Consider the following 26,421-nt stretch of genomic DNA (forward strand, 5'->3'; position numbering starts at 1 on the left):
GAAAATAAATAATCTTAAAAAAAAGACAAAATAATAAGCCCAATGATCATGTGCTAGGATGTCATGGCAGTGTCAGATTGCCATACACATTTCAATATGTTTAATTTCTGTTTTGTCACACACCAGCAAGTTTATGGACAACACTAGCCCACAACCATACTTTGAGTAGCACTGGTCTAGGTATTATTTTTCTGAGACTCCACTTATGTTTTCGGGGATCAAAAAAAATTCCTGACCTTTTTGGAATGTAACTTTTCAATTTAAAAGATTAGCATCCTCAGCTTACTGTTTAGGAAACAGCATGGTATATAATTTCTTAAATGATTAAAAAGTTCTTGTTTACTTTTGTTTCTTCTCATAGAAGAAACAGTAAAATGGAAATTATGGAACAACTGTCTTATAGCCTCTCCCTCTCTGCAGACTTTGCACATTATGGAACCACCGTCATTACTTTCCATCCTCTTCAACGTATGTCTTGCTTAATTTTATCTCTTAACTAACTCTTATCTCCAGCCACTTAATGTTTACGGTGCAGATTGGAACTGAACACTTTATTATACAGCTTACTAGGTATAGGCAAATACATTCAGCATGGGACTGTAGTTTGGGAGAATGGAATATGATTATAGATTTAAATGTTAGCAGAATCCTAAGAGCTGGGCCCTGGTTGGGGAAGTGAGGCAGTACTCCTCCTGCCCTGGGCTCTTTGCCACATGATAATGGCAGTGTTTATGGAGCATGCAGTCTGTCAGGTATCTCATTTAAACATCGAAACAACATGCAAAGAAGATACCATCATCACCTCAACTTCACCGAGGGGATCCCTGAGGCCAGAGAGGTTATGGATATATGGAAGTTCTCACTGGTAGAGCTGGGACTCAAATCCAAACAGTCTGACTCCAGATCCTACACTCCTCACCCCAGCACTAGGAGGTCCCTGGGTTTCCATCTAAAAACCAGGATCTTCTTGGAGCCAAAGTGGGGCCAGTGGTCCTGTATTAGCTACCCAAAGAAGATAGCAGCAGGGTGAAAGTTAGGTGCCCACCTGGACTGGCTCTCTTTTTCCCCATTCTAGACATCAGCAAGTTTCCAATTACTTTCTTGTCATAAGCCAGTTTGTCCTGGCATAAAGCAAATTACTTTCTGATCTGTGAAGCCACTCCACCTTTCTCTCACCCTTTATTCTGTCCCCATCCAGGTACTCTCTCTTGAAACTGCCCAGTGGTTTGGAATTCCTGAGCTGGGTATTCTTTAAGCTTTGATGAAATAACACAGAAGTGGTTTGGGGCTTTAGAAGTAGCTTTTCTCTTGTCCCCATGCACCAAAGGGCTGAAGAACTTCTGAATGGAAAATCACCTTCTTCCCTACAGTCAACTTGGTCACAAGAATGCCCCCATCTTCACAGAGGAACATAATTTTAGGGTCCAGCCTCATCTGAAGATGAGAAGACTGAGGCCCAGGGCTCTCCAAGAGTGATCTCTTCCTCTGTACTTGTGCTGTCCAGTATTGTAGCCTTGAGCCACATGTGGCTGTCAAAAATTAGAAATCTCTCAGATGCACTAGCCATATTTCAAGAGCTTAATAGCCACATGTGCTCATGGCTGCTGTTCCGGACAACACAAATAGAGAACTTTCCACCTTCCCAGTAAGTTCTACTGGACAGTACTAGTCTCTAATAATGCCATTGCCTCAGGATACTGAGCTGTGGGTTTGCTTGCCTTTCCTGACTCCCGTGGCTCTGGTCTTCAAAATCTCTACCAACCTCTCTGGTTTTTTTCTGTAGAGTTGCTAAACTATCCAAGTCATGTCCAAAGGGTAAATGATCTGGCATCAGGAGTTTGAAGGTGCTGGGTCTCTAGGTATCTGGGAATATCTAGAAATCCTAAATGGAAATACAACCACACACACACATGTATCCGGCATGTATGGTAATGGTTCAGGCCAGGGCTGCTTCATGGCTTGCACTACCACAAAAAAAAAAAAAAAAAAAAAGAGGAATGGCCTCTCCATCTCCTGGGGTATGGGGAGGTGCTGGATGGACAGGGGCTTTGGAATCAGGAGGATTTGAGTTTGAATCCTGGCTTTGTGACCACGATCCCATAACCACCTCTGTTATAGCTCCAGAATCCTCATATTTAAAATGGAAATAGTGGTATGAAGCACCTATGGTTTTTCTAAGGACAAAATGATAATCTCATCAGCACACAACAAGCACCCAGTAACTATAAATGTGGTTCCACATTCCCTAGATACACTGCCTCACTCCAGACTGGCTGAGAAGAACAGTGCTTAATGGCCCTCAGCATCCCCACACCAGCAGAGATGGAGAGAACTGCAAATCAGGGAGGTTTTAGCCAACTGTCTGCTTCGTGGGACCCATGACAGGATTAATAATAAGCCAGTAAAGCAGCATGGTTCTTCCTGTGAATTCCTTAGGCTTTTCATGTGGTTTACCACCTATTGGACAATGTATATATTATAATCTATTATTCTACTTAAGGCTTTGAAGAACAATTTAATAATCAGCAACCTTTTTGGATCCATACACACTCAGCACTCTGGGGTAATTTACCGTTTCTACAATCACAGGGGAAAGAGTAGGAAATAAATCATTAAGGCAGTGATTCCCAGCCTGGGCTTTGTAACACCCCTGGGGATTTCCAGGGATCTCAGGGGGATTACAAAATTCTCAAATCAAAATTCAATTTAAATTCACTTTAATGTTTTTGAAGTGGCATATGGAACTTTGAGGACAGAAGGAAAATGTCACAAAGTCCCCAAACCCATAAAGGTTTCACCTCAAAAGGCTGGAAATTACTGCATGATCAAGCCCGCTCTCACAGTAAATGTTGTGTAACAAAGACGTGTTGAATTTGGTCTCATTCATTACAGATTACAGGACTTTTATTTGGTCACATCTTTATCATTTAAGAAATATTTAAAAATGGTATATCTTTTTATTTCAACATGTCAACTGTGCATTTCCAAAACAGCAAGCTTTTCAAAGGAATAAATCAGGACTGTAAACACAAGGTACAGTATAAGTGTTTGATTTCCTACAGTCAGTTTCACAAATCCACATACTGTACATTCATAGGTGAGGTTCAACCTGTCACCCATTGCTTTATATCTATAATTACACAAGCATAATAAATACATCTGATTTTAAAGGTCACTTAAAATGAGTCATGATAACTTACAGTACAGTACATTTCTGTTCAAGTGCAAAAATAACTATTTGCTTAATTCTATTTCTTTCAGTTTTTTATTTTTTAAGCTGTGTTTTGTGGTGAAGCTAGATATCCAAGTGTAGAATTTCTTCTCCCAGATGCAGTATTGGGCAGAAGTATGGTGTCATGGAGAAGCCCTCACTTTACAATTGATCCTGTCTCATCAGGATCAGAGGGTATCAGGATCAGAGGGTAAGATGGGTTGCTCATTTCTAACTTTGTTCTTTTCTTTCCTCTCTCCTGTGCTCATCCACAGCTATTATGCACAATATAACCAACCTTCATTCAGCTAAAGCAGTGTTCCCTTTTCCACAGCCTCCCTGTTAACCTGCATTTTCATGTGTAGCAGCAAGCTTTATGCGTGATTCACCCAGCCATTGTTCTGACTGTAGTTGCAATATTTTGCATATCCATATCTGAACTGTCCAGTGTCTGTGTCTTTAAGGGAAAAGAATATACTGGGATTTGTTGCTTGAGTCATTGCAAAGTACAGTTACTTCTTATTCCCATCCCTCCCATTCCTGGTTTCCTATTTACTACCTTTTCCCTTCACCAGAAACAAAACTGATGTACTGTGTAATTTTTAAAAATTGTATTTCTCTCCCAGGCACTTAAATCTTATACTGTTATTTGTAAATAGTACTGCTTTAATTAAAGGAAACCTCAAGAATTCAGTGATTTTTTTTTTATTCCATCAGCTAATTAGAGCCCACATCACTATAAAATAAACAGTGATAGAGGCTATTTATAATGTCAATATGTTTAGTAAACTCTTGCCTATTGCCTATCAAGACACAGGATACTGAGTTGGTTGGTTTATTTGAAATATTTCCTCATTTCTGGTCATTCTTAAAGCCCATTTAAAACAAAAGGCATATTAAAGCTCAGCTTAGCTTGCAGTAGTAAAACCTTTTGCTGCTCAAAGGATTGACTATTTTCATTATATACCACATACATATAAAAATATATTTGCTAGAGATATGCAAAGTTTCTGATGAAACTTAACTTTTTTCTTTAGACAAAAACATGCTACTTTTATCTGGTTACTTTTTAAATAGTTCTTGTAATTTTTTAAATGGTTTTCTTCTACAGAAACAAAATTATTATGGGTGTATTCTGTTTCCTCCCAGTTTGCATTAAGAATCAAATAATTAGAATAAATAATCAGAAGAAGGAAATTATATCAACATTCACCTTGGAACACTTTCATTTCCTCCACTTAGTGTAACTGCTAGTTTCAACTCTTACTGCACTGGCAGAGAAGTCCTGTCCTCTTTAGTTTAACCTAACCAGTCAAAGAACGGAGAGTCCTCACTGACATCCTTTTCCCTTCTGTACTTCCAATGAGATTATGAAGTTGACCTTTTCCTTGCCAATATGTACTGTAGCTCCTGTGTGTATGTGTTTCCATGTTAATGAGTTTAGATACTTAGAAGCGTATGCAGTGCTGTGCTCCTCTGGAGGAAGCATGTCCTGGCTTGGGGGCCTTGCCCTCTGTGTCCTGGCCAAGGAGCCCAATTCCATGCAGGGTGTGAGATGAGCAGGACGCCCTCAGTGTCCTCCTGCGGCAGGCTGAGCCTGCTGCCCGGCACTCTTCTCCACGCGTGGATCCACACCGGGTTGAGTGGGGCTGGTCTGTGTCTGGTCTGCATTAGGGGATGGCTGGTCTCTAGATGGGTCAGAGTGAGTCTCACATGCAATGGGATGGGCTCTACCAGCTAGAGAATTTTCCTGATTCTCACTGGTCCCCTGGAAGGAAAAAACAGAAGATACCCCACAGTCAGTGATAGCAGATAAATCCAACTTTTTGTATATGCTTTTAAGTAAGATAATGAAACAAGGGGAAATCATCCTGAAGTGCCCATTTCAGGGGCCACGTGATAGAGGAATAAGGATAGAATGTCTTACCTTTCATCTCTTTTCCAATGTGCAACTGCCAGAGCCGCATGAAAAACATAAACACTATAAGCAGATGTACCGTGTGGATAAAGGACTGTTACTACTAGGCAAACAATTTACATCAGCAAATATTTACAAGCACCCCCAGCCACATGGCAAGTCACTGGGCAAGCAACAGGGAATAACTGAAACTCAGGCCACTTGCTAAGACTATAGAACTCAAGAGCTGGAAGACACTGTCTAACAGTAAATAAAGGATTCTCGGCTTTAGAGACAGGACCAGGAAAAGAAAGTCCTATAAGTAAGAGTACTAATGTATACTTGGGATTTCAAAATAGACTACAAGTTAAGGAAGAGAGAACATCCACATAAAAAAGAGAATGTAAACAAGCACTTTAAGTGACTGTCACTATACATACTTGCTCTAGTACATCACCCACAGCAATTTCTGTAAAGTGCCATATTGGCTTTACAAGCCAGGAAATGGTTTTTTTAAAAATGGATTTTTCTCTGAGTTAGTACCCATCACTTCCAATAGGTGAGCACCAAAAAAAGGTTTTATTTCTGTGATTGATTCTAAAATGACTTCTTAAGAGAATAACTATGCCATACCTTCCAGTTTTTACTAATCTTAACATGCCAGAAAATTTTTTTTAATGCTACTTAGGCCTAACAGGCTTCTGTGGACATGAGGATGAGTATGCAAAGTAACAAAAACATTATCACTCAAGCAGCAGATATCCCTTCTCTTGCTTCGCCTCTCTGCATTGAGGTATTAAAATCTCTATGTGCTTCCCCCACCATGATATCTATTTCTTGACTGAGCAGAGAATTCATGTGAATTTATTATCTTGATAAATAAAGAGTCATGCATGGACCAGCATGCATATGGTTATCAGTGAAGAATCAGATTTGATTTAAAATACATAAAGATTTTGTTAGTTTATAAAGTCAAAACAAATTTAATTAAGGTAGCTCAACAAATTTTCTAAAAGGTAAATTACCCAAATACCCTTTGTTTTTAAGTCTTTTCCCTTTATTTTTTTCCTGATGTGTCCTCTGAAGCAACTCTAGATACAGAGCTAACATAACTGGTAAAAGGGAGTGATTAATATAAAAAGGGGGGAAGTGGATTTAGAAGTCACACTCATTTTCCAACATCAGGACACAGCTGTAGTTACATAAGTACCCACACTGTTTTATCAACATGATTTGACTTTACTCAGGAGTGACCACCTCTATAGGGACAAGAAAAATCATACTTTTTTTTTTTTTTTCCTTTTTTGTCTTTTTTTCGTGACCGGTAATGGGATCACAACCCTCGGTGTCGCGCCCGCACCGCGCTCAACCAGTGAGCGGACCGGTCTCTATATGGGATCGGAACCCTCAGCGGGAGCGCCACCGCACTCCCAAGCGCCGCACTCTACTCAGTGCGCCACCGGGCCGGCCCATACTTTTAAATTTATTTTTCAGTTGAGGCCATCCACAAAACCATTCTTCCACTGAGTCTCGTGTTCTATCAGACCCAGGGGCTCAGGCTGTTAATTAATTAATTCAAAAAATATTCATTGTGGTCCTATTATATATTATATAATATAATTCCCCACTAGAATTCTGGAATTACAGAGATTTATAAATATGGTCCTCAAAGGCAAGAACCATATATTTTCACTGTAACTGGTATCCATCAACACTAAAATTTTAAAGAAATATACAAGATCAGAATGTATTGTTTGTTTCTTCCAAGTAGTACTGTCTCTTCTGTGAAGCCTTCCTGAACTCCATAAGGCAGAATTTTCCCTCTATGGGACCTTGTACACATCTCTATAATGCAGTTATCACAGAACACTGAAATTATTTGTATGTCTATTTCCCATATCAGACTTTCGATAAATCTTGTTGGATGAACAATGAATAATTAAAATAAGCGAGCCCACTTAAGGACTCTTCAGTGACAGGTGATATTGCTAGCCCAGCAGAGGAACTTTACCTGTAAAGGCTGTATCTCAGAAGCACGGTTGTCTCTTGCTAGTTGCATCATCTCTTTAATTTGGTAGAGTGCGTAGACAAAGGTCACCCAGGGAGAAGAGCTGACCCCCCAGGCTGGTTTGTTCACATCCTCCTGTTCTTCCTGGTGCTTGGTTTTCTTGGGCGGAAGTCTGGGCTCAATGCGTGGCATGACATCTTCTGTCTGTTGCTGTACCAAGTCGATGGTTGCTATGGGAACGGGACTGGAGGGAACAGGAATCCTTTCTGCCAACATTGTCTTGTCTGCAGAGAAAATAATGCTTAAATAATTTGTCAGGTTTTCTACATATTTAAACAAAGGTTAAAAAATTAAAAAACTGACAATTCCATAAGAACATTCTAATGTGCATGGCAACATTAATTTCTGTTTACCAAGGACGACTTTACTTGGTGCAAATACTGAGCAAGTGAACATGATTTTTATCTTTCAGCATCTCCTTATAAGGCTTAATCTTTTTTTTTTTTTTACTTTGTTTTTCATTTAACTTAGATATAACATCTGTGGGGCATAGGTTATAGTGAATGTTGCCTTACACCCATTTGCAGGATTGCAATTTTAAAGATATACATCAAGACAGAAAAAAAACACGATAGCTATTTTTTATGGGTCTTTTATAGACCGCATGTACTGAAGCTGTGTAAGAGATATGATCCAGTTAGAATTATAAAAGAACAAAAATGAGAAAAACCAGTATTGGTCAATCTTCCTGAATAACTCACTGGGATTAAAATCTGTCTCTGGGGTTTCTGTAACAAGCTAGTTTTTCTCTTAACAGAAGCACTTCAGGTACTTGAGGCCAATGCTCCTCAAAGGATAGGACACCCAAAGAAGATGAGGCCTGTTCTGGGACCAAAGTGCTGAGCAAGAATACTTCTACTCTACTGGTTGGCCTTTTTCATTAAAAAGTTGATTCATCTTGGTCTCATGTATACATCATAGTTAATATAACTTCCCTTCTATAAAACAATTTTATTAAAGGCCATGTCTGGTTCAGGGAAAACTTCACTTTTCAGGTTTAGCCCTTTTTTCCCCCCCAAATGAAGATAAAGGCATAGAAATTTTAATACCACTCCCTATCCTACTAGTAGAATTACTGAATAGCCTTATATGTATTTGACTTAAATTTGAAATCCCCTTAGAATATCAGAGAAATTTAAAACTAATACTTTGCCAGTAAAAAACAAAAGAAAACCCCAAGCTACTGAAAATAACCAGTATTCTTTTCAACATAGTAGGTGGCTCTTCTCTAACAACAGTACATGAGTTCATCGATACAGCCCTGAAAATCTAGCCAAGTAGGCCTGTTATACACTCTGTTACCACTTCTGGGTTTCTGAGGGGCATGTGTAGAATTCCCCAAGGCTTGAACTGTTAGCACCATCAAGGAAGAATGGGAATGTTTACCTTCATCCTCTTCTGGCACTGCCAGCCACTGGATCAGGGCAAAGAGCAGAAGGATCACCAGGCAGGCCATGCCAATTCCTCGGAAGGTCGCAGCAGCCCCTGTGAAAACAAACAGAGCACTCCACAGAGTAATTCCAGGAAATGCAGATAGCCCTCGTCCATAACTGTCCATGTTCTCATAAAGCTCAAGGCAAAGGATGAACCAGAGGAAAGTGGCTGCCCATTAGCTCTATATAATGGGAAAAGCACAGGGGTGGGTAGGTGTCAGAAGACCCAGATGCTGGTATTGGATCTATTGTTGATCAATTATAAAATTGCTTTTATAAAGGATTGTCTGAGTGCCTTTCACCATGACACATAAAATTCAGTAGTGCTCTCCTCTTCATAAAGATCATTTACCTGACTACTAACAAACAGCTGTATTAATCTGTAGTTGGAAGAGCAGAGCTCAAATAGTGCTATAAATTCACACATCCCTGAGCCCACCTTCCATAGATGGCTGAGCAGCCAAGATCCCTGGGACAGAATAATCTCATTTTCACCCAGCCCTTATATTCTCAGTAAGAGAGATCAGACAAGGCAGATTCTGTTATCATGGATGCAGTGACATTACCAGTGATATTTTTCCAGTTCAAAATCTCCTGATGGAATAACACTGGTGAATTTTCTTTAGCATTATTATCAGCAGGTTTAGGGTACTTTACTTCACACTAAAAATCACATATGCTTATTCACTTGTTTGGCTCCTGGGAGGTATCTGTGTAGCATCTCTAAGCTGTTTGTCAGAGGAGTGTGCACAGTTACAGGCTGCCCCTAATCACTTTAATATTTCCAATTATGACTACCAGGAGATGTAGAAAGAGAACATGGATACTGGAGTTTAGCTTCTGGTGATCTTCAGGAGTAATTTGATTTCTCAATTTATTGAGGTGTGGATGAAAAATGATTTTTCATGAAAAAAAAGGAAAAAAATAGCAATTCTTACCAAAATAATTGACTAACACGCCTCCGATCATGGCACCACAGCCTCTCCCCAGACCCAGGTGAAGGCCCTGCAGGATGCCCTGGGCAGACGTCCTCAGCTCAGGAGGGACGGCCGCACTGAGGTAAGAAATGCATGCTGCCCAGATGGCCGCATGTGTCACTCCTAAAGAGGAAGAAGAGTGGGGGTGTTGACTGTCTGGTCAGCACTCCGAAGGTCATTCTTTTCTAGAATGTGAATTATTTACTTAACTAGGTACCTATTTTTTTTACCATTTCAACTTTTTAAGTGTACACTTTTTTTTTTTTCCCTTTTTGTCTTTTTTTACTGACCGGTAACGGGATCGCAACCCTCGGTGTCGCGCCCGTACCGGGGACCGGCAATGGGATCGCAACCCTTGGTGTTGCGCCCGCACCGCGCTCAGCCAGTGAGCGGGAACCAGTCTCCACATGGGATCCGAACCCTCGGTGGGAGCGCCGCCGCACTCCCAAGCGGCACACTCTCCAGTGCACCACCGGGCCGGCCCTAAGTGTACACTTTTAAGAACACTTAAAGCATTGTACAGCCATCACCACCATCCACCTCCAGAACTTTTTCATCATCCCAAACAAAAACTCTACCCATTAAACAATAAAACCCATTCACCCCTCACCCCAGACCCTGGCAACCGCCATTCTATTTTCTGTCTCTGTGAATTTGACTACACTGAGTTCCTCATGTATGTGAAATCATATAGTCTTCGTCCTTTTGTGTCTGGCTTATTCCACTTAGCATAATGTCCTCAAGGTTCATCCATGCTGTTGCATGTGTCAGAGTGTGATTCTATTGTATGTATATATCACATTTTGTTCATCCATTTGGGCTGGTTCCAACTCTTGGCTATTGTAAATAGTGCTATAATAAACACTGGAGTACAGGTATCCCTTTGGCATGATTATTTCCATTCCTCTGGGTATATTCCTAGCAGTGGAATAGCTGGGTCATATGGTAGATCTATCTGTAATTGTATGACAAACCTCCAAACCATTTTCCATAAAGACTGCACCATTTTGCAGTCCCACCAACAGTAGAGGAGAGTTCCTTTTTCTTTGCAACCTCTCCAGCATTTATCATTCTCATTCTCTTATTAGCCTTCCTAACTGGAATGAAATGGTATCTCAGTGTGGTTTTGATTTGCATTTCCAGAATGCTGAGTGGTGTTAAGCATTTTTTTCATGTGTCTGTTGGCCATTCATATATCTTCCTTTGAGAAATGCCTATTCACTTCCTTTGCCCATTTTTTAATTGTTTTTTTTTTTTTTTGCTATAAAGTTGTTTGAGTTCCTTGTATATTCTGGATATTAATTCTTTGTCAGATGTATATTTTGCAAATATTTTCTCCCACTCTGTTTGTTGTCTTTTCACTCTGTTGATTGTTTCTTTTGCTGTGCAGAAGCTTTTTAGTTTGATATAATCCCATCTGTTTATTTTTCCTTTGGTTGCCTGTGCTTTGGGGGTCATATTCATGAAGTCTGTACCCATCCCTACTTCCTGGAGTGTTTCCCCTATGTTTTAAGGAGTTTTATTGTTTCAGGATGTATATGTAATTCTTTAATCCATTTTGAGTTGATTTTGGTACATGGAGAGGTATGGGTCTAGTTTCATTCTCCTACATATGAATATCCAGTTTTTCCAGCACCATTTGCTGAAGAGGCAGTCTCTTCCCCAGTGTGTAGACTTGGTGCCTTTGTCAAAGATCAGATGGCTGTAGGTGTATGGGTTGATTCTGGGTTCTCTATTCTAGTCCATTGATCCGTGTCTGGTTTTATGCCAGTACCATGCTGTTTTGTTTACTGTAGCTTTGTGGTATAGTTTAAAGTCAGGTAGTGTTATGCCTCCAGCTTTATTTTTTTTGCTCACAATTGCTTTGGCTATGCATGGTCTTTTGTTACTCCACATAAATGTCTAGGTGGTTTTTTACATTACTGAGAAAAATGTTATTGGAATTTTGATGGGTATTGCATTGAATCTGTAGATCACTTTGGGTAATATGGACATTTTCACAATGTTAATTCTTCCGATCCAAGAGCATGGGATATCTTTCCATCTTCTAGTGTCCTCTTTAATTTCAACAGTGGTTTGTAGTTCTCTTGGTAGAGATTTTTCACATCCTTGGTTAACTTTATTCATAAGTATTTTATTTTTTTGGTGGCTATTGTAAATGGGCCAGCTTTCTTGATTTCTTTTTCTGCATGTTCACTGTTGGAGTATAGAAATGCTACTGATTTTTGTGTGATTTTGTAGCCTGCAACTTTGCTGAAATCATTTATCAACTAAGAGTTTTTTTTGTAGACGCTTTAGGCTGTTCAATATATAGGATCATGTCATCTGCAAACAGGGACAGTTTGACTTCATCTTTTCCAATCTGGATGCCCTTTATCTCTTTCTCTTCTCTGATTGCTCTGGCTGGTACTTCCAATGCTATGTTGAATAGGAGTGGTGAGAGTGGGCACTGTTGTCTAGTTCCTGAGCTTTTCCGCATTCAGGATGATGTTGGCAGTGGGCTTATCATATATGGCTTTAATTGTGTTGAGATTCTTTCCATCTATACCTAACTTGTAGAGAGTCTTTACCATGAACGAATGTTGAATTTTGTCAAATGCTTTTTCACTGTCTATAGAGATGATCAAATTTCTCCACATTCTCACCAGAACTTATTTTCTGTTTTGTTTTTGTTTTAATAATAGCAATCCTAATGAGTGTGAAGTAATATCTAATTGTCTTTTTGATTTACCTTCCCCAGATGACTGGTGATATTCGGTATCTTTTAATGTACTTATTGGCCATTTGTAGAGTCTTCTTTTTTTTTTTTTTTTTTTTCCTTTTTGTCTTTTTTCGTGTCCGGCAACGGATCGCAACCCTCAGTGTCGCGCCCGTACCGGACCGGGACCGGCAACGGGATCGCAAACCTCGGTGCTGCGCCCACACCTCGCTCAGCCAGTGAGCGGGAACCGGTCTGTATGTGGGATCCGAACCCTTGGCGGGAGCACCGCCGCGCTCCCAAGCGGTGCACTGTAGCAGTGCGCCACCGGGCCGGCCCCTGTAGAGTCTTCTTTGGAGAAATGTCTACTCTAGTCCTTTGCCCATTTTTGAATTGGTTTTCTTGTTGAACTGTAGGAGTTCATTATATATTCTGGGTATTCATCCCTTATTGGGCACCTACTTTGATATTAAGATTATTTTCATTTTTTCCCCTTATAATTAGCACAGTGGTTAACATTTTTGGAGATACAGTTTTTTACATACCTTCTAAGGTATTTATTTACACTGGGTATAATTTTACAAGTAAGGTTAATGATTTAAAGGATATAGCAATTTTTTGCTTTTTAATATATAGTTGCAATTTGTTTTCCAAAACAGTGTAGAGACAATTTGTAATGCCTCACTACCAGTTTCGTAGTGAGATATCAAGTAAAAAAAAAAAAAAAAAAAGGTCAAAAGGTCATTATTTTAATATATAGCAACTGTGCACCATCTGGATTAAAATCATTAAGGCACTGCTTTAAATGTAATAAAAAGATTTTTTAATTTAATTGAGATGTATTGATTGTACATATTTATAGGGTATGGTGTTATATTTCAATACATGTATAGAATGTGTAGTGATAAAATCAGGGTAGTTAGCAAACTCATCATCATAAAAATTTATTTCTTTGTGATAAGAACGTTTAGGCTCCTTTCTTTTAGGCATTTGACAGCATACAATAAATTATTGTTAATTATAGATGCCTAGCACTACTGTACACCAACAGAACTTGTTTTTCCCCTATCTAGCTGTAGTTTTGCATCCATTAACCAACCTTTCACTATTCTCCCTCCCCCTCCTCTTTTCCCCTCCTGCTTCTTCCCTCTAGTAACCACAGTTCTACTTTCTACTTCTAAAATTAATAAAAAGACATGTCACAACACGTTTTATAGCTGGAGGAGATTAAGAAATCATCTGGTTCCATGTAGATTAAGTCAGGCCTCCCTCCCTAAAATATAATCTCATTTAGAGATAATATTAACAGAAACTCTTAACCTATGTTTTGGAAAATTAAACTAAAAGATCAATATTCTTTTAAGATTTGATCTAACATTAGTTTGCTTCTGGCCAGATGGAATAACAGGGACTATATTTATCCTCTTTCTTCAAATAACTAATAAACTGGACAAAATATATGAAACAACAGTTCCCAAGACACTGGACATCAGCAACAAGGACAGTGGCCCCTGAGAGATGGGAAACAAGTGAGAAGCCCCAGCTTAGTGCCTGGTGACAGGCTGAAAGCTGCAGGCCACAGAGTAGAACCAGTGCGGTGAAGACTCTCGCCAGAGTCTGGGGAGACCAAGGTGGCTAGAGTTCCAGGGCACAATATCAGAGAGGGGAGAGCTTCACAGACAGAAAACTCCAGAGATCTACACAGGGTTCCCCTAAGGTATCTGACAGAGTACTGATCAGCAGAAGCACGTGTAGAAATTATCCAAAGCCAGGAAAGAACTACCTAAAAGCATTACAGAGAACAGTACTCAGAACCCGTACGAGGCTGAGAATAGTATCTGTTCCCACCAGCCAACCTGGGAAAACTCATGATTCTTGGGATTGATAGAGTACTCAAAAGGGTCTTGTGTAAGAATTATGAAATACTTAGCCCTAGACTGAACACTGCCCTGGTCTCACCTAAGTAACCTTACAAGCAAGACCCAAAAGGATCATTTTATCTATCTATCTCCAAGTAACTTAGCTTTGTCCCAGAACAAAGCTCAAGAATATTTATAGGAAAACAAAAATATCCAGCACCAACAAGGTGAAATTCACAATGTCTGCCATATAATCAAATATTACCAGGGATGATCTTACTTAAGTAGATCCGTAATGAAATAAACATTATTTTTACTGGATGTATTAGATTATATGCCTCAAAGCTGACTGAGAAACATTGAAATAATTTTCTTAGGACTTACATATATTTCATTTGGTCATCATTTCAACTAGGTTATTTTCTACCCAGAAAAATGGACTAGTATTTTACTAGATGATTAGCAGTAGCATGCATACTTAATTAATTTCTACAGAAATCAAATAATGTATTTGCCTTATCTGTTTAAACAATTGCAAAACTCAAGATAATGCCAGCTGTCTCAGAATTGAATAATAGCTGGATAGAGTCTTAATTGTGAGTGCTGACACAATAGTATATAATGGGAATATTTTAAAATACTCTGATTTATATTATTAAAGATGATGCTAAATCGATTTCTTTTCAGATATGCATATTTTTTCATTGACGACACTAGAAAAAACTCAAACAGTCCAGGAAATAAAATAATTCATTCAAAATTAATTAGATTCAATAATAAAATCCAACATAGTTTTGGAAATCATTTCATAAAGATGAATCACCAAAGACCTGAAACCATGTCAAATGGTTGTAAGTTAACTTTAATGGTGCCGCCAAATCTACTGTTATGCTTATGTCTGAACAATCGATTGCAGAATTTACAAGCAGACAAAGATGGACCTATGTATGTTGTGACCAAAACATTAAAATATATTTTTTTGTTAGAATTCTAGATCAAATATAATTCTAGCAGTTATTCTTTTAACTGTGAAGGTTTGGGTATGGGTACACACAAAATCTTCCAACAATAGGGTTTCTCTTTTTTTCCTTCAAAATTCAAAGCATTTTTCTAAAACTTTGAGTCTTCTAAGATAATTAAAACATTTCCAGCAGGATGACTTAAGTCAGGATGCTTTTAAATTATTCTTAGAATTTGCTGGCTGGTGTTAAGTGGCAGTTCTGTACAAGGTTCTCTACAGTTAGATTTCTGGAGTTTCTTTATTGCTTTTGGGGACTAATTAGATAACTGAGAACTATATTCTTTAAAGTAACTCAGGGCATTAACTAAAGGAAAAAACAGTAAAGCATATAGTAAGAGAATTTTCTCTGGTATTAAAAGCAGAAGAATGAAAGCTCCTCTGCCTGTATGCTCCATCAGTTTTCAGAGAAGATGTGGGATTAAAATTGATTTCTCTGAAATGACTTATTTCAAAATATCATGTCAATGGAAGAATCAATTAAATCCATCCCACTTCCTAGAAAAGAAACTTGCAAAACTAAGCAATCATAAAGAGGGACTGGGTTAGTAACATCACCTGTTTACAAAAGACCATTATGGAGTTCTTGTTCTTAAACTTGGAAATGCAACTTTCTAGTAATCTTACTAATAACCTGAAACTTTTGCCAGTGTTTTTAACCACAGTTGTCTTCTGGTTCTCTAGTTTTAAAATAGTAAAACGGCAACCTGGAAATCTAAAAACCCTTCACCATTTCCCATATTTATAAGACAAGATTAAGGAAGTCTTAGCAATTGTGCTACCTAAAACAAATATCTTGGAAAATTGAGAGGATAAAAGATATCACAAGCTAGGAAAAGAAAATGCTCCTATATTATTTTTGTTAGGGAACTGTGAAAAAGTAATATATGATTATTCTCTATGTGATGAAATAAGCAAATTTATTTAGTGACAAGGATAAATGTGTTTATATTAGAGCTACAAATTTTTTAAACTTTAAGTATGATGTAACTACACTGATAGATGACAGTAAAAATACAAATATTTTACCCCCTGACTGATAATAGTAACAACTGTACACAAACTGACTCTCCTTGCAATATATGTTAACCCTTGCTTGGCTACTTGTCTTAAAACTACTGATATACCTTAAGTGGTAATTCGACACCAGCTCTCTTAATAGGTGCTTAATTAATATGCTGACTGACAATGAATGACTCTCAAAGACCAAATAGGTCAAACAGCTTCTCATTCCTTCCTTACCTTTACTAGGGTCCTCAGGAGTAGCTTTGAAGCCTAACAAAGAGATATTTCCACATTACATAATGCCACGACCTTAATTATTTGGGGATAAGTTACATTTGAATAACCTCGAGTCACTAAAAATAATTAACATTATTTTTTTCACTAATAATATTATTATAGCATCTTATTCTACAAGAAATTATGCTGTTTTACATAGATTATTTCATTTGTTCCTCTCAATAATAGGTACTATTTTTTCTTCATTTTCCAAAAAGGCACAGAGAGATTAGAGTGCCTTGTCCAAGGTCACACAGACAACACGGTGGAACAGAATTTGAATCCAAAGTTCAGAACTTGTGTGCTTAAGTACTACACTATATGTCCTCATAACAGCTATTAAAAGTATTCTATAGTAAATGTAACCATCTACTTTGAGAGGTTTTGTTGATATTATCAAATGCGCCGTGCCCAACAATCTACCAATTTAAAAAACGGATACCTTCCTAAAATGGATCCCTTCCTAAAGAGCTAACATAGCATATATATTACCAAGTTTTTTATATGCCCCAAATAACTCTTTACCTTAAAATATTCAACACTGGTATCTGATTCTGCAACATGCATTTCAAAATTGTTCAGTCTTGGTCCACAAGAGTGCTCTAATAAATGGCATGTATGAGCTAGAAAAAAAAATCCTTTCTTCTCACGTAGACAGCTGCTCTTTGTAAAATGCTGCTTAGCTTGGGGAAATCTCATCATATTGGCTGGGAGGAATGAGGACTGACAACTAAAGTACTGGGGAACTAGGACTGTTTTGTTTTGTTTTTCTTGCTTCTGCCACTTATGCTCACTGAACAAAACATAAAGTATCCCCTTAGCCCTGGCACACAGAATCAACAGTGACAAACGTTTTCCACTGAAAGACCAAAGCATACATCTGAATTAGTTTAGTGTACCTCTCAAATGCTGAGATTAAAAAAAGCTTCTGAAAGATGAACCTGGTGAAAATCATAAAAGACTGTTCTTCCTAACAAAACGCCTCCATTGGGCAGGCAATAAAAAGAGTCTGTATTGGTTAATGCTAGCTATTGTAACAGATAAACCTTGGAACCTTAGTGTTTTCACACATTAGACGTTTTCTTTTCTTGCTCACATAAAATCCAATGGGCATGAGACAGGAGGAGAAGCAGCTATGCTCCATACAGTCATTCAGAGACTCAGGCTGCAGAGACTCTGCCATCTTCAACACCTGGTTACCCCAGGTATGGATATCCAGCTGACAGAGGAGGGAGAAGAGGATAGCACATGTACATTTTATGGGTCAGGTTTAGAAGTGACACACATAATTTCTGCTCAGTCTCCACTGGCTAGGATCAGCCACACAGTCATATTTAACTGTATAGGAGGCTGGGATAGAGTCTAGCTGTATGTCCATGAAGAAAAGGAAATAGGTGAATAGCAAGCCAGTCTCTCTGCTAGACTTGGGGCTACCAACAACAATGGACCTTCCTAAAATAGCAAAGGAGCCTACAGAGAGCGATGGACCTAGAAGCAGCAGCATGAAAGACTTTATATAAGCCACGTATCAATTATTGTTAAAGGCCAGCATTCCCATATCTACCACTGTACAGCACTGCAATAATCTCCTTCATGCATTCATTCAACAACATTGAGCATCTATACCTTAAAATGCTTAATTTCTCTCATACCCTGCTATACTTTGAGAATATTACAACATACAAAAAGTGTCCCCAGCCACCAGGGAGCTTATAACCTGGTAAGTGAAAAGGGGCAAGGTTTACCTGAAAGAGGAGCACGCTGAGCTCCTTGAGGAAAACAGACATATCCAGCACCCAGCACAGGGCTTGACACAACAGCAGCTGAACAAAAGGACACTGTACTGAAACTAGGTAGACATTGGTCTGCATGTTGGGATGTAAGAAAGAAAGCATTTATGGATAAAAGGAACGCTAGGTAAGTGTAGCGGATTCAATTACATCCACCAAAACTCACGGAAGCTTGAATTGTGTCCCTCAAATTTATGTATTAGAAACTTGGCCCCCACTGTGACTGTTAAGAGGGTGGGAAATCCTATTATGGTAATTGAAAGGTGGAGCCTTGAAGAGGTGATTAGATTCTAGGACCAAGCCATAGTGAATGGGTTTAAAATGGTGGTCAGGGCATAGTTCTGAGGGCTTTAAAAGAAGTGAGAGGAGAGTCTGTCTCTGTGCTTCTGCCATGTCTACCTTGTGTCACTGAAGCCACACCAAGACCTTCACCAGAAGTGTTCCATGAACTTTGGAGTTCCTAGCCTCAGAAACTGTAAGCAATAAATTTCACTTTCTTTATAAAATACCAAGTTCCATGTATTTTGTTATAAGCAACAGAAACGGACTCATACAGTAAGGTTGGAGAAAACTTCCAAGTCCCATATATGAGTAAAAGCGGACAGAGGAAATAAAATAGTAGGCCTTTTCTATACGCTTAACTTGCAAGTTTAAAAAAAAGAAGTGAGTTGCTTTAAAAAAAAAAAAGCCTATAATTGATGCAACAATGTTTTTGGAGCCTTCACCTTCATCTTCATGAATTTTACATGCTGGCATTATGCCTTTGGCATACCTTAAATCAGATTTTAGGAGGCTATCACCCAAAATGAGTGTGTTTAATGTCAGGACTTGGCAGTACTGTATATTACATACTCAGTGTTTTCCCACATGAAGCCATACATGAGAATTGCTTTTATATCAAAGTCAGTAAAAATTTCACTTCCCCAAAGATAACTTTTAAGAACAGTGTGCTCTGACTAATCATGCTTCCCTTATGCTTTGGTTACCAGGCCTCAGAGCCTAATTTATGGCCAGGCTGTAATGCATAATTGCAGTTTAACCTCTTAGAACAGAATTTCTTAAATTACATTTCCCCTGGTCCTGATTTTTATTTACTTATGATTTATATTACTTTTTTGTTATTGTATATTATCTAACATTTATTAGAGGCTAACTATGTGTCAGGAACTGGGCTAAATACTTTACATGGATTAGTTTACTGAATACTCTTATCAACCTCTTCTATAGCTCAAGAGTCCGAGGGCTTAGAGAGATTATGCATCTTGCCCAAAGACATAGAGTTTATAGGTAGGAAAGCTGGAATTCAAACCTAGATAGTATAATTCAAACCTAAGCACTTTACGGTTTCTAGATTATTGCACATTTTGGTAAGCCGCCTGAACTAACTTATAGACTGAGGTGGGCATAGAGAATGAGATGGGAATGTAAGTACATGATCAAAATACACTGATGTTTTTAGAGATGTGCCACAGATGGCAAGATGTCATCCTAGGAAGAGCTATCATATTGAAGGTTCAGCTTTTAAATTGGGTTTTCAAGTTTTCTTCAGATGTATATAAATTTTTGAGATAGAATTTCCCATATTATTCCAGAGATTTAAAAATTAGAAAACACCAACTATAGTAATGATACAGAGGACTGTAAAATCAAATAACAAGCATTTATAATATATCTTCCTATTGTATATCTCTGAATTCAAAAAGCATAAGCATGATCCTTGTGGTCAAGGGTTTAAACTAAGTTAGGAAATAAAACTAGTATTTGTAAAATAATTGGGGACTATTAAGTGCTAAACTAGAACTAAATGTGGGATGTGATTGCCAGAAAAGGATTTTTGGACCAGAAGACATTTCTAATGAAATCTAAATGGACAAAAGAAATTCTATTTTGAAGAAAATGTTTTATAAGAACATTCAGTAACTGTAAAACATGGGGTGGCAAAGAAAAAAATTGCTGTATTACAATTTATAAGACTATTCTGATTAAAAATTAATTTTAACAGTAACTAATGATTTTCGTATGCCAATTTATCAATTAAATGCTTAACGTAGGGCATTTGTTTACATTACATATCCATGTAGCAAGCTACTTGTGTTTCAAGGGTTAGGCCAGACAGAAAATTTCCAATATGAATGATAACAGATTGGAATCATGTCTAGAATTTCCACTGTCAGATAATGGCTGCATAATAATCCTCTTACAATTTCTTCATGCTCTTAGAGCAGAACATAAGAGAAGGAAAAACACGGTTCCTACTCAGCTGAATAGGCAAGCTAAATAAGACAGAGTAAGGATTCATAAATGCCAGCTCAAGCCCTCCTATTGGTGACATTAAAAAGCCATCTTTCATCAGAATCTCAACCCAGCTCCCACTGGTAGAATATCCTACAGACAGGCAGCTGACCCAGACCTCAGTCTTCCCTCAGTGTTGAAGCCATTCATTCAAGTGACTCTAAAGGACTTCTTTAGTTATAGCAGCCCCTGGGCTGGCTTTACTCTCCACAAATGCATTTTAATAGCAAGAATAATCTCAATCACATTCATCTCTGAGTTTTGCTAGGATTCACAACCAATATCCGCATAGGAAGGAGCATAACAAATGAATTGAGCTTGATTTTTATCCAATGTCTATATTCCTGGTTGCAATCATGAAGGTTTAAATGTTTTTTGTATAAAAGTAGAAGAGAAAATTTCTATGGGTTCTTTAAATGAAATCTCGAAAAATAAATATAAACTAGTTCCTCACCACCACCACCACCATCCAGCAATGCTTTTAGGCATTTAGACCCACCGTCTCTTTTTAAAATAAGTTGAAGAGTCCTTTTGGGCAAGAAATATGTCCTCTGCTACTTTATATGGTGCCATTCGTTGCCTTATAAATTGTAATAGAGCAATATTATTCTGTGCCACCCCATGTTTTACCATTACCAAAAGTTCTTATAAAACATTTTCTTCAAAATACAAATTATTTTGTCGACTTAGAATTTATTAGAAATGTCTTCTGGTTCAGGAATCCTTTTCTGACAACTGCATCACACACTTAGCTCTCACTTTTCTGAATTGTTCTCATTATGGACTGTGTTACTTAGTTTAGCACTTAATCACTCCACCATTAGTTACATGCCACTCAAAAAAGGAAGGGATGGGCACTAGAGACAGGGAATAGAGCACATCTCTTGTGTCCTCCCCTTCAGGTAGTACTAGTTCTCATGATCGTGTGGGAATGAAGAAGTGAAAGGATGAAGAGACAGACCTCACTTACATCTTTTTAAGAAGACCCTCTTGTGTGGGGCTGGTTGGGAATCAAAGAATGGACGTGCTGTTGCTTGTTCAGTGTCAAAGATCGTCAATGAGGGACAACATCCCACTTCCCAACCTTCCCCTTCCCAAGACTTTAGTAATCATCAGGTAAACATTTCCAGTCAAGAAATTAAGGAGTATCTATTGTGACAGTGGGCTTGTCCCATAATTAAATCATTCAGTTTTATTATAATCATTTCCTGCGACTACTTAGGATACAGTAAGTCTCCTTTAAGCACAGGGAATTTAAAGGCTTCTGGACAAGACTTGTAAAGGTAGAAGAATCCAGACTAGCAAAACAAACCTTTTTGGTCAGAAGTGTATCCTGTGACACAGGATTTATTCCACATGCATGATCCACTGTTTTCTGTGGGGTGGGCATGGGTCAAACAAAGGCAAGGGATTTTGTTTTTGTTGTACAGCCGAAATACTCAGCACTCACTTCTGTCAGGGAATGAAACCATCTCCTCTAACTTTTGAAACAAAGAGCTCTGTGGAAACTGGTCACAGAGCCCTCTGTTGGACTAGATGACTTTATTTACAGATCCTCTTTTTCGCATGCTTCAGATAAGTAACTAGCACAGGGGGAAATAAAATGAAACAGAAGTATGAATTGTAGCCTGCCACGGGAAGCAAAATTCCTGTTTAGATTCAGAACACGGCCAGCTCCCTAAATCCTAGGATAGATAATACGCCCTGAGGTGCATACAAGTATTATAAAAATATGTCCTGGGTTGGCAGCTTGAAAAGATAAATGCATTGAGCCCTAGCCACAGCACACCATTTATGTTCTCTGAAGATACCATTCTGTGTTCCTCTGTGCTTTGGCATATGACTCTTTCCTATGCCAGAATGCCCACACTTTTTAGACCACCTGCTGGATTCCTATCTGCCCTTCAAAATCCAGCTATGTGATTTCCTTACAGAATTTTTCAATAAAATTTCATCCTCCCACACCCTACTTCAAAAGCTAATTATTTCCTCCACCAAGCTCCTTGTCTGTTACCTAGTACATTTTTCTATGATTCCATCTAACACACTGTGTAGTAATTATATGTTTACACATCTGGCTTCCAGAACAGATGGTGAGACCTTGGGGCCTGAGTTAATTTTTCTTTATTACATTCCCAGCAACCAGCAAGCTGCCTGGCTCTGAGTAGCCATTTAATACATCTTTAATAAACTAACAGGAAAAAAAGAATTTTTAAATTCATAACAGCATTTATTTTCCCCTCTTATGTAATTCTTCTGTTGTTCCTTTAACCATTTCACGGATACTCTTTCTTGAGTCACCCAAACTGTCCTTTTCCATGTAATTCATATTAAATTAAAAGGAGAAAAGGATATATGCATATATTATTACAATATGCTTTCTTTTCTGTAGGCATACAAATCTTTATTTATAGAGTTTGCACACAGTGGCACACCAATAAATAAAGCAATTAAACCAGGCAAGGATAGAACAGTAACTAAAGGTAAGAAATCCTAAGAATTGTGTTGCATAGACCTTGTTATTGCACGATTCCTTCCTGCAGTTCATGTTTAGTACTTTGTTATTCTTAAATAACACAATGCTGAGATGTGTGCTTCACCTCAAGACCCTTCCAGAGTTCTAATTACTACAAACAATAATTTCTTATTATAAGAAAAATTTCCATTTTCTGTATTTTTGTAAACAAAATCTCCTTTCACCTATTACACCATTGCATGAGACCTAAGAAAAGCACCTTTAAAGTGTGCATACATTTGAATTTTATAATTATAAGGTAAATATAAATTATATCCCCTTTCATTTAGGATAAGTTCTTTTTTTCATTGTCACTACTGGATTTGGTTAAGGAGCTTGCATTTTGTACACTCTGTTTAGATGGGTAATTGTGAATCTTATCCTAAAAGATTGAAATCTTCAATCTTTCATCATGACAAGAAATTAATTATGTTGATTATACTTCATTTGGATCCTTAGGATTAGGGAAAATAACAATGGCAATCTATAAAGCTAATGAAATTGTATATAATCACAGACTGTTTAGTATAATTAATCATTTAGAAGCCTGATGGCTTACATGACAGGAGTCTCCTAGAAATTTTTTCAGAGTTATATCTCGATGGGAAACAGTACACTGAAGCAAAGAAAGGAACTCAAGTCAGGATATTTGAGTAAAGTTTAAAAGGTTCATGGGAAAACAATAGTGTGACTATAAAGCTTTAATTATAAATCACCAGATGTGATAAAAGTAACTGATAAAATAATTATGGCAACAGTCTTTTTAAAATGAGTTTAGCTAACCTACAAAAATAAAAACACCAAGACCTTTAAAAGATAAGTTCTTTTATATTTAAATACTACATTTAGATGTCTAACAATTGCACATAGTTTATTTTAGAGTTCCTCTTTCTTTATTTAATCACAAGGGTGTGGGTCATATCCAGCTTTGTTTGGCTCAACATAGAACAGCTCTCAGGGTAACTGAGGAACCAGCCCCCCTGACGTCATTTCTCCCTTAACACAACCACTTCAATCATATAAAAAAGAAGCTCCACCCTTCCTTTGTAGAATCAATGCTGAAGGGCACTGGGCTTTTTTTATACAGTCATAACTCAGGTAGAGAAGTAATTCTAATTCCAGCTGTTTACTCACCTTGAAGAACTTCCATGGGGAGAACAGTCCAGGCATTTTCCAGGTAGGAAATATAAATATAGCGAGCTGTATTACAGGCCAGGCCAATGTATAGAACCCTATTAAAAAAAAAAAAAAAAAGGAAAATAAAGTGAGGCCCCAGAATGAAATACAAAGCTTGCAAATATTACCTACTTTTTACCCTCCCCAAACCATCCACCATCCAGCACGCAGTGTTCCAAACTTAGGAGCAGGACAATTAAATTTAACCATGAATTTAGAAGATAAGAAGATAAGAAGAAGATTGCTTCTCACATATCTGCTCTCAGCCTTTCCAAAATGCTTGTTAATAGAAAAACGAACATCACCCTTCCTGAAACTTAATTAGTAGCAGAGATGATGCTTTTCTAAGATAATCTGGGCACACTGCCATCTGTAATGGCATTACTGGCTTCCTTCCAGGTGGCTGTAGGATAAATATGCCTGGGATTGTAGCCACTGTACTATGATGGGGGAGGACAGGATAAAAATGAGAACGTTACTGTGAATGTGGCCTTGCTTACAATACCCAAGACACCAAGCAGTTTCACAAGGAGAATCTCTAGGTCATTGAAAACTATCATCCAATAATTAATAATAAACTACAGGTGGTCCCCAATTTACAAGGGTTCAACTTCAGGATTTTTCATTCAGTAGAAACCACACTTCAAGTACCTGTACAACCATTCTGTTTTTCACTTTCAGTACAGTGTTCAATAAATTACATGAGATGTACAACACTTTCTTATAAAATAGGGTTTGTGTTAGATTATTTTTGTCCAACTGTAGACTAATGTAAGTGTTCTGAGCATGTTTAAGGTAGGCTAGGTGAAGCTATGATGTTTGGTAGGTTAGATATATTAAGTGCATTTTTGACTTATGATATTTTCAATTTATAATGGGTTTATTGGGACATAACCCCATCATAAATTGAGGAGCATCTGTATTTGGAAATCAAATACTTTTTCCTATCAGTTCAACAGATACATGTTCATTATTTCTAAAAAGGTCCATAGGATCATATGCTTACAAAACCAGCAAATACGTATCAACCTCTTGCTTCCTCCCGCCCCCACCATCAAAATATAAGTAAACACAAAATAAGCAGAGGCCTAAAGTGGTGCGCCCAAGCATAAGATTAGGATCATTACTGTGAACTGGACAGGCTGGTTTGGAAGGAAATAATGGCTGCTCTTCTGTACAAAACACAGCCTGATGTTAGGGATTTATCTTTCTCAGTTGTTTTCCATTTTCTGTTAACTTTCCTAACCTTAATGTCTTTTTGCTTTCTGAATCCAAGTGGATGCAAGTAGAAGGTAAAAGAAGTAAACCAACATGACAATCAGTGGTATTTTCCTAATCTTGCTTAACTATATTTTTCTATTAAAATCATTCCTATAAATACCATTCCCTTTCCCTTTTTCCCAACACTGAATCAAGGAAAGGAAATGCTCTTAGGCACCCAGCTGTCAATCATAAATATGGAACAGAAGGATGGGGAAAAGACAAAAAAAGGGGGGCAGGGGTGAGGGAGTGAAGATGCAATAGGAAATGGATGTCAGAAGGGACTTAGGAGTCAGTCAGTTATTAAAGCTCTCTGGGCCATCTTGTTCTATAGACTCTTTTAATGACTCTATTATGTTCTTTGTTTCAATCCTGTTTGATAAAAATTTTGCTGAAAAAACTTGCTACACACAGGTATTGACATTCAAGGCTGTACCCCAGAAATATGTACAATCAATTATGTAAAAGTAAACTTAAGAAAAAAGAAAAAAACTTGCTACAGATCTATCAATCTCCCTCTGCTAAGAGAGGAAAAAAAAAAAACCCATGGGGAATTAAAATGCAACACACAAGTTACACAAACCTATGCCTCCTTTTTAAGTTCTAAACCAGCTCTGTGGATGATCTCTAATTAGCCTAACTCAGGGGTCAGAAAATATTTTACTATAAAAGGCAATATGGTAAATAGGCTTCGTGGGCCACATGGCCTCTATTACAACTTCTCAACTCACTTTGTAGCATGAAAGCAGCCACAGACAATATGTAAATGAATCAGCATGACTGTGTTCTAATAAAATTCAAATTATGAACATTGAAATTTAAATTTTGTATAATTTTCATGTGTCACAAAATATTATTATTCTTGTGATTTTTTTTCAACCATTAAAAATTGTAGAAATAATTCTTAGTTCATGGACCATACAAAAACAGGCAGTGGGCCAGATTT

At 37.9% G+C, this 26,421-nt stretch overlaps 1 protein-coding gene across 3 annotated transcripts in view; it reads right to left on the reverse strand.

The window, feature by feature from the left end:
- Positions 1-2,700: 2,700 nt before the first annotated feature.
- Positions 2,701-26,421, reverse strand: part of MFSD6 (major facilitator superfamily domain containing 6) — a 55,638-nt gene continuing 31,917 nt past the window's right edge. The window contains exons 2-7 of one of the 3 annotated variants that reach the window (XM_008586771.1): positions 24,174-24,271; positions 9,548-9,709; positions 8,563-8,661; positions 7,120-7,400; positions 5,139-5,163; positions 4,887-4,979 (exon numbers count right to left, since the gene is read on the reverse strand). In XM_008586771.1, the coding sequence (XP_008584993.1) occupies positions 4,969-4,979; positions 5,139-5,163; positions 7,120-7,400; positions 8,563-8,661; positions 9,548-9,709; positions 24,174-24,271 (676 nt within the window). In that variant the 3' untranslated portion in view covers positions 4,887-4,968. Of the gene's footprint in view, positions 4,980-5,138; positions 5,164-7,119; positions 7,401-8,562; positions 8,662-9,547; positions 9,710-24,173; positions 24,272-26,421 lie in introns of all 3 variants that reach the window. The other 2 variants (XM_008586770.1, XM_008586772.1) reach the window with 2 other exon arrangements.

The sequence above is a fragment of the Galeopterus variegatus genome, unplaced genomic scaffold, assembly GCF_000696425.1.
Source record: "Galeopterus variegatus unplaced genomic scaffold, G_variegatus-3.0.2 Scaffold4112, whole genome shotgun sequence".
Taxonomy (NCBI): Eukaryota; Metazoa; Chordata; class Mammalia; order Dermoptera; family Cynocephalidae; genus Galeopterus; species Galeopterus variegatus.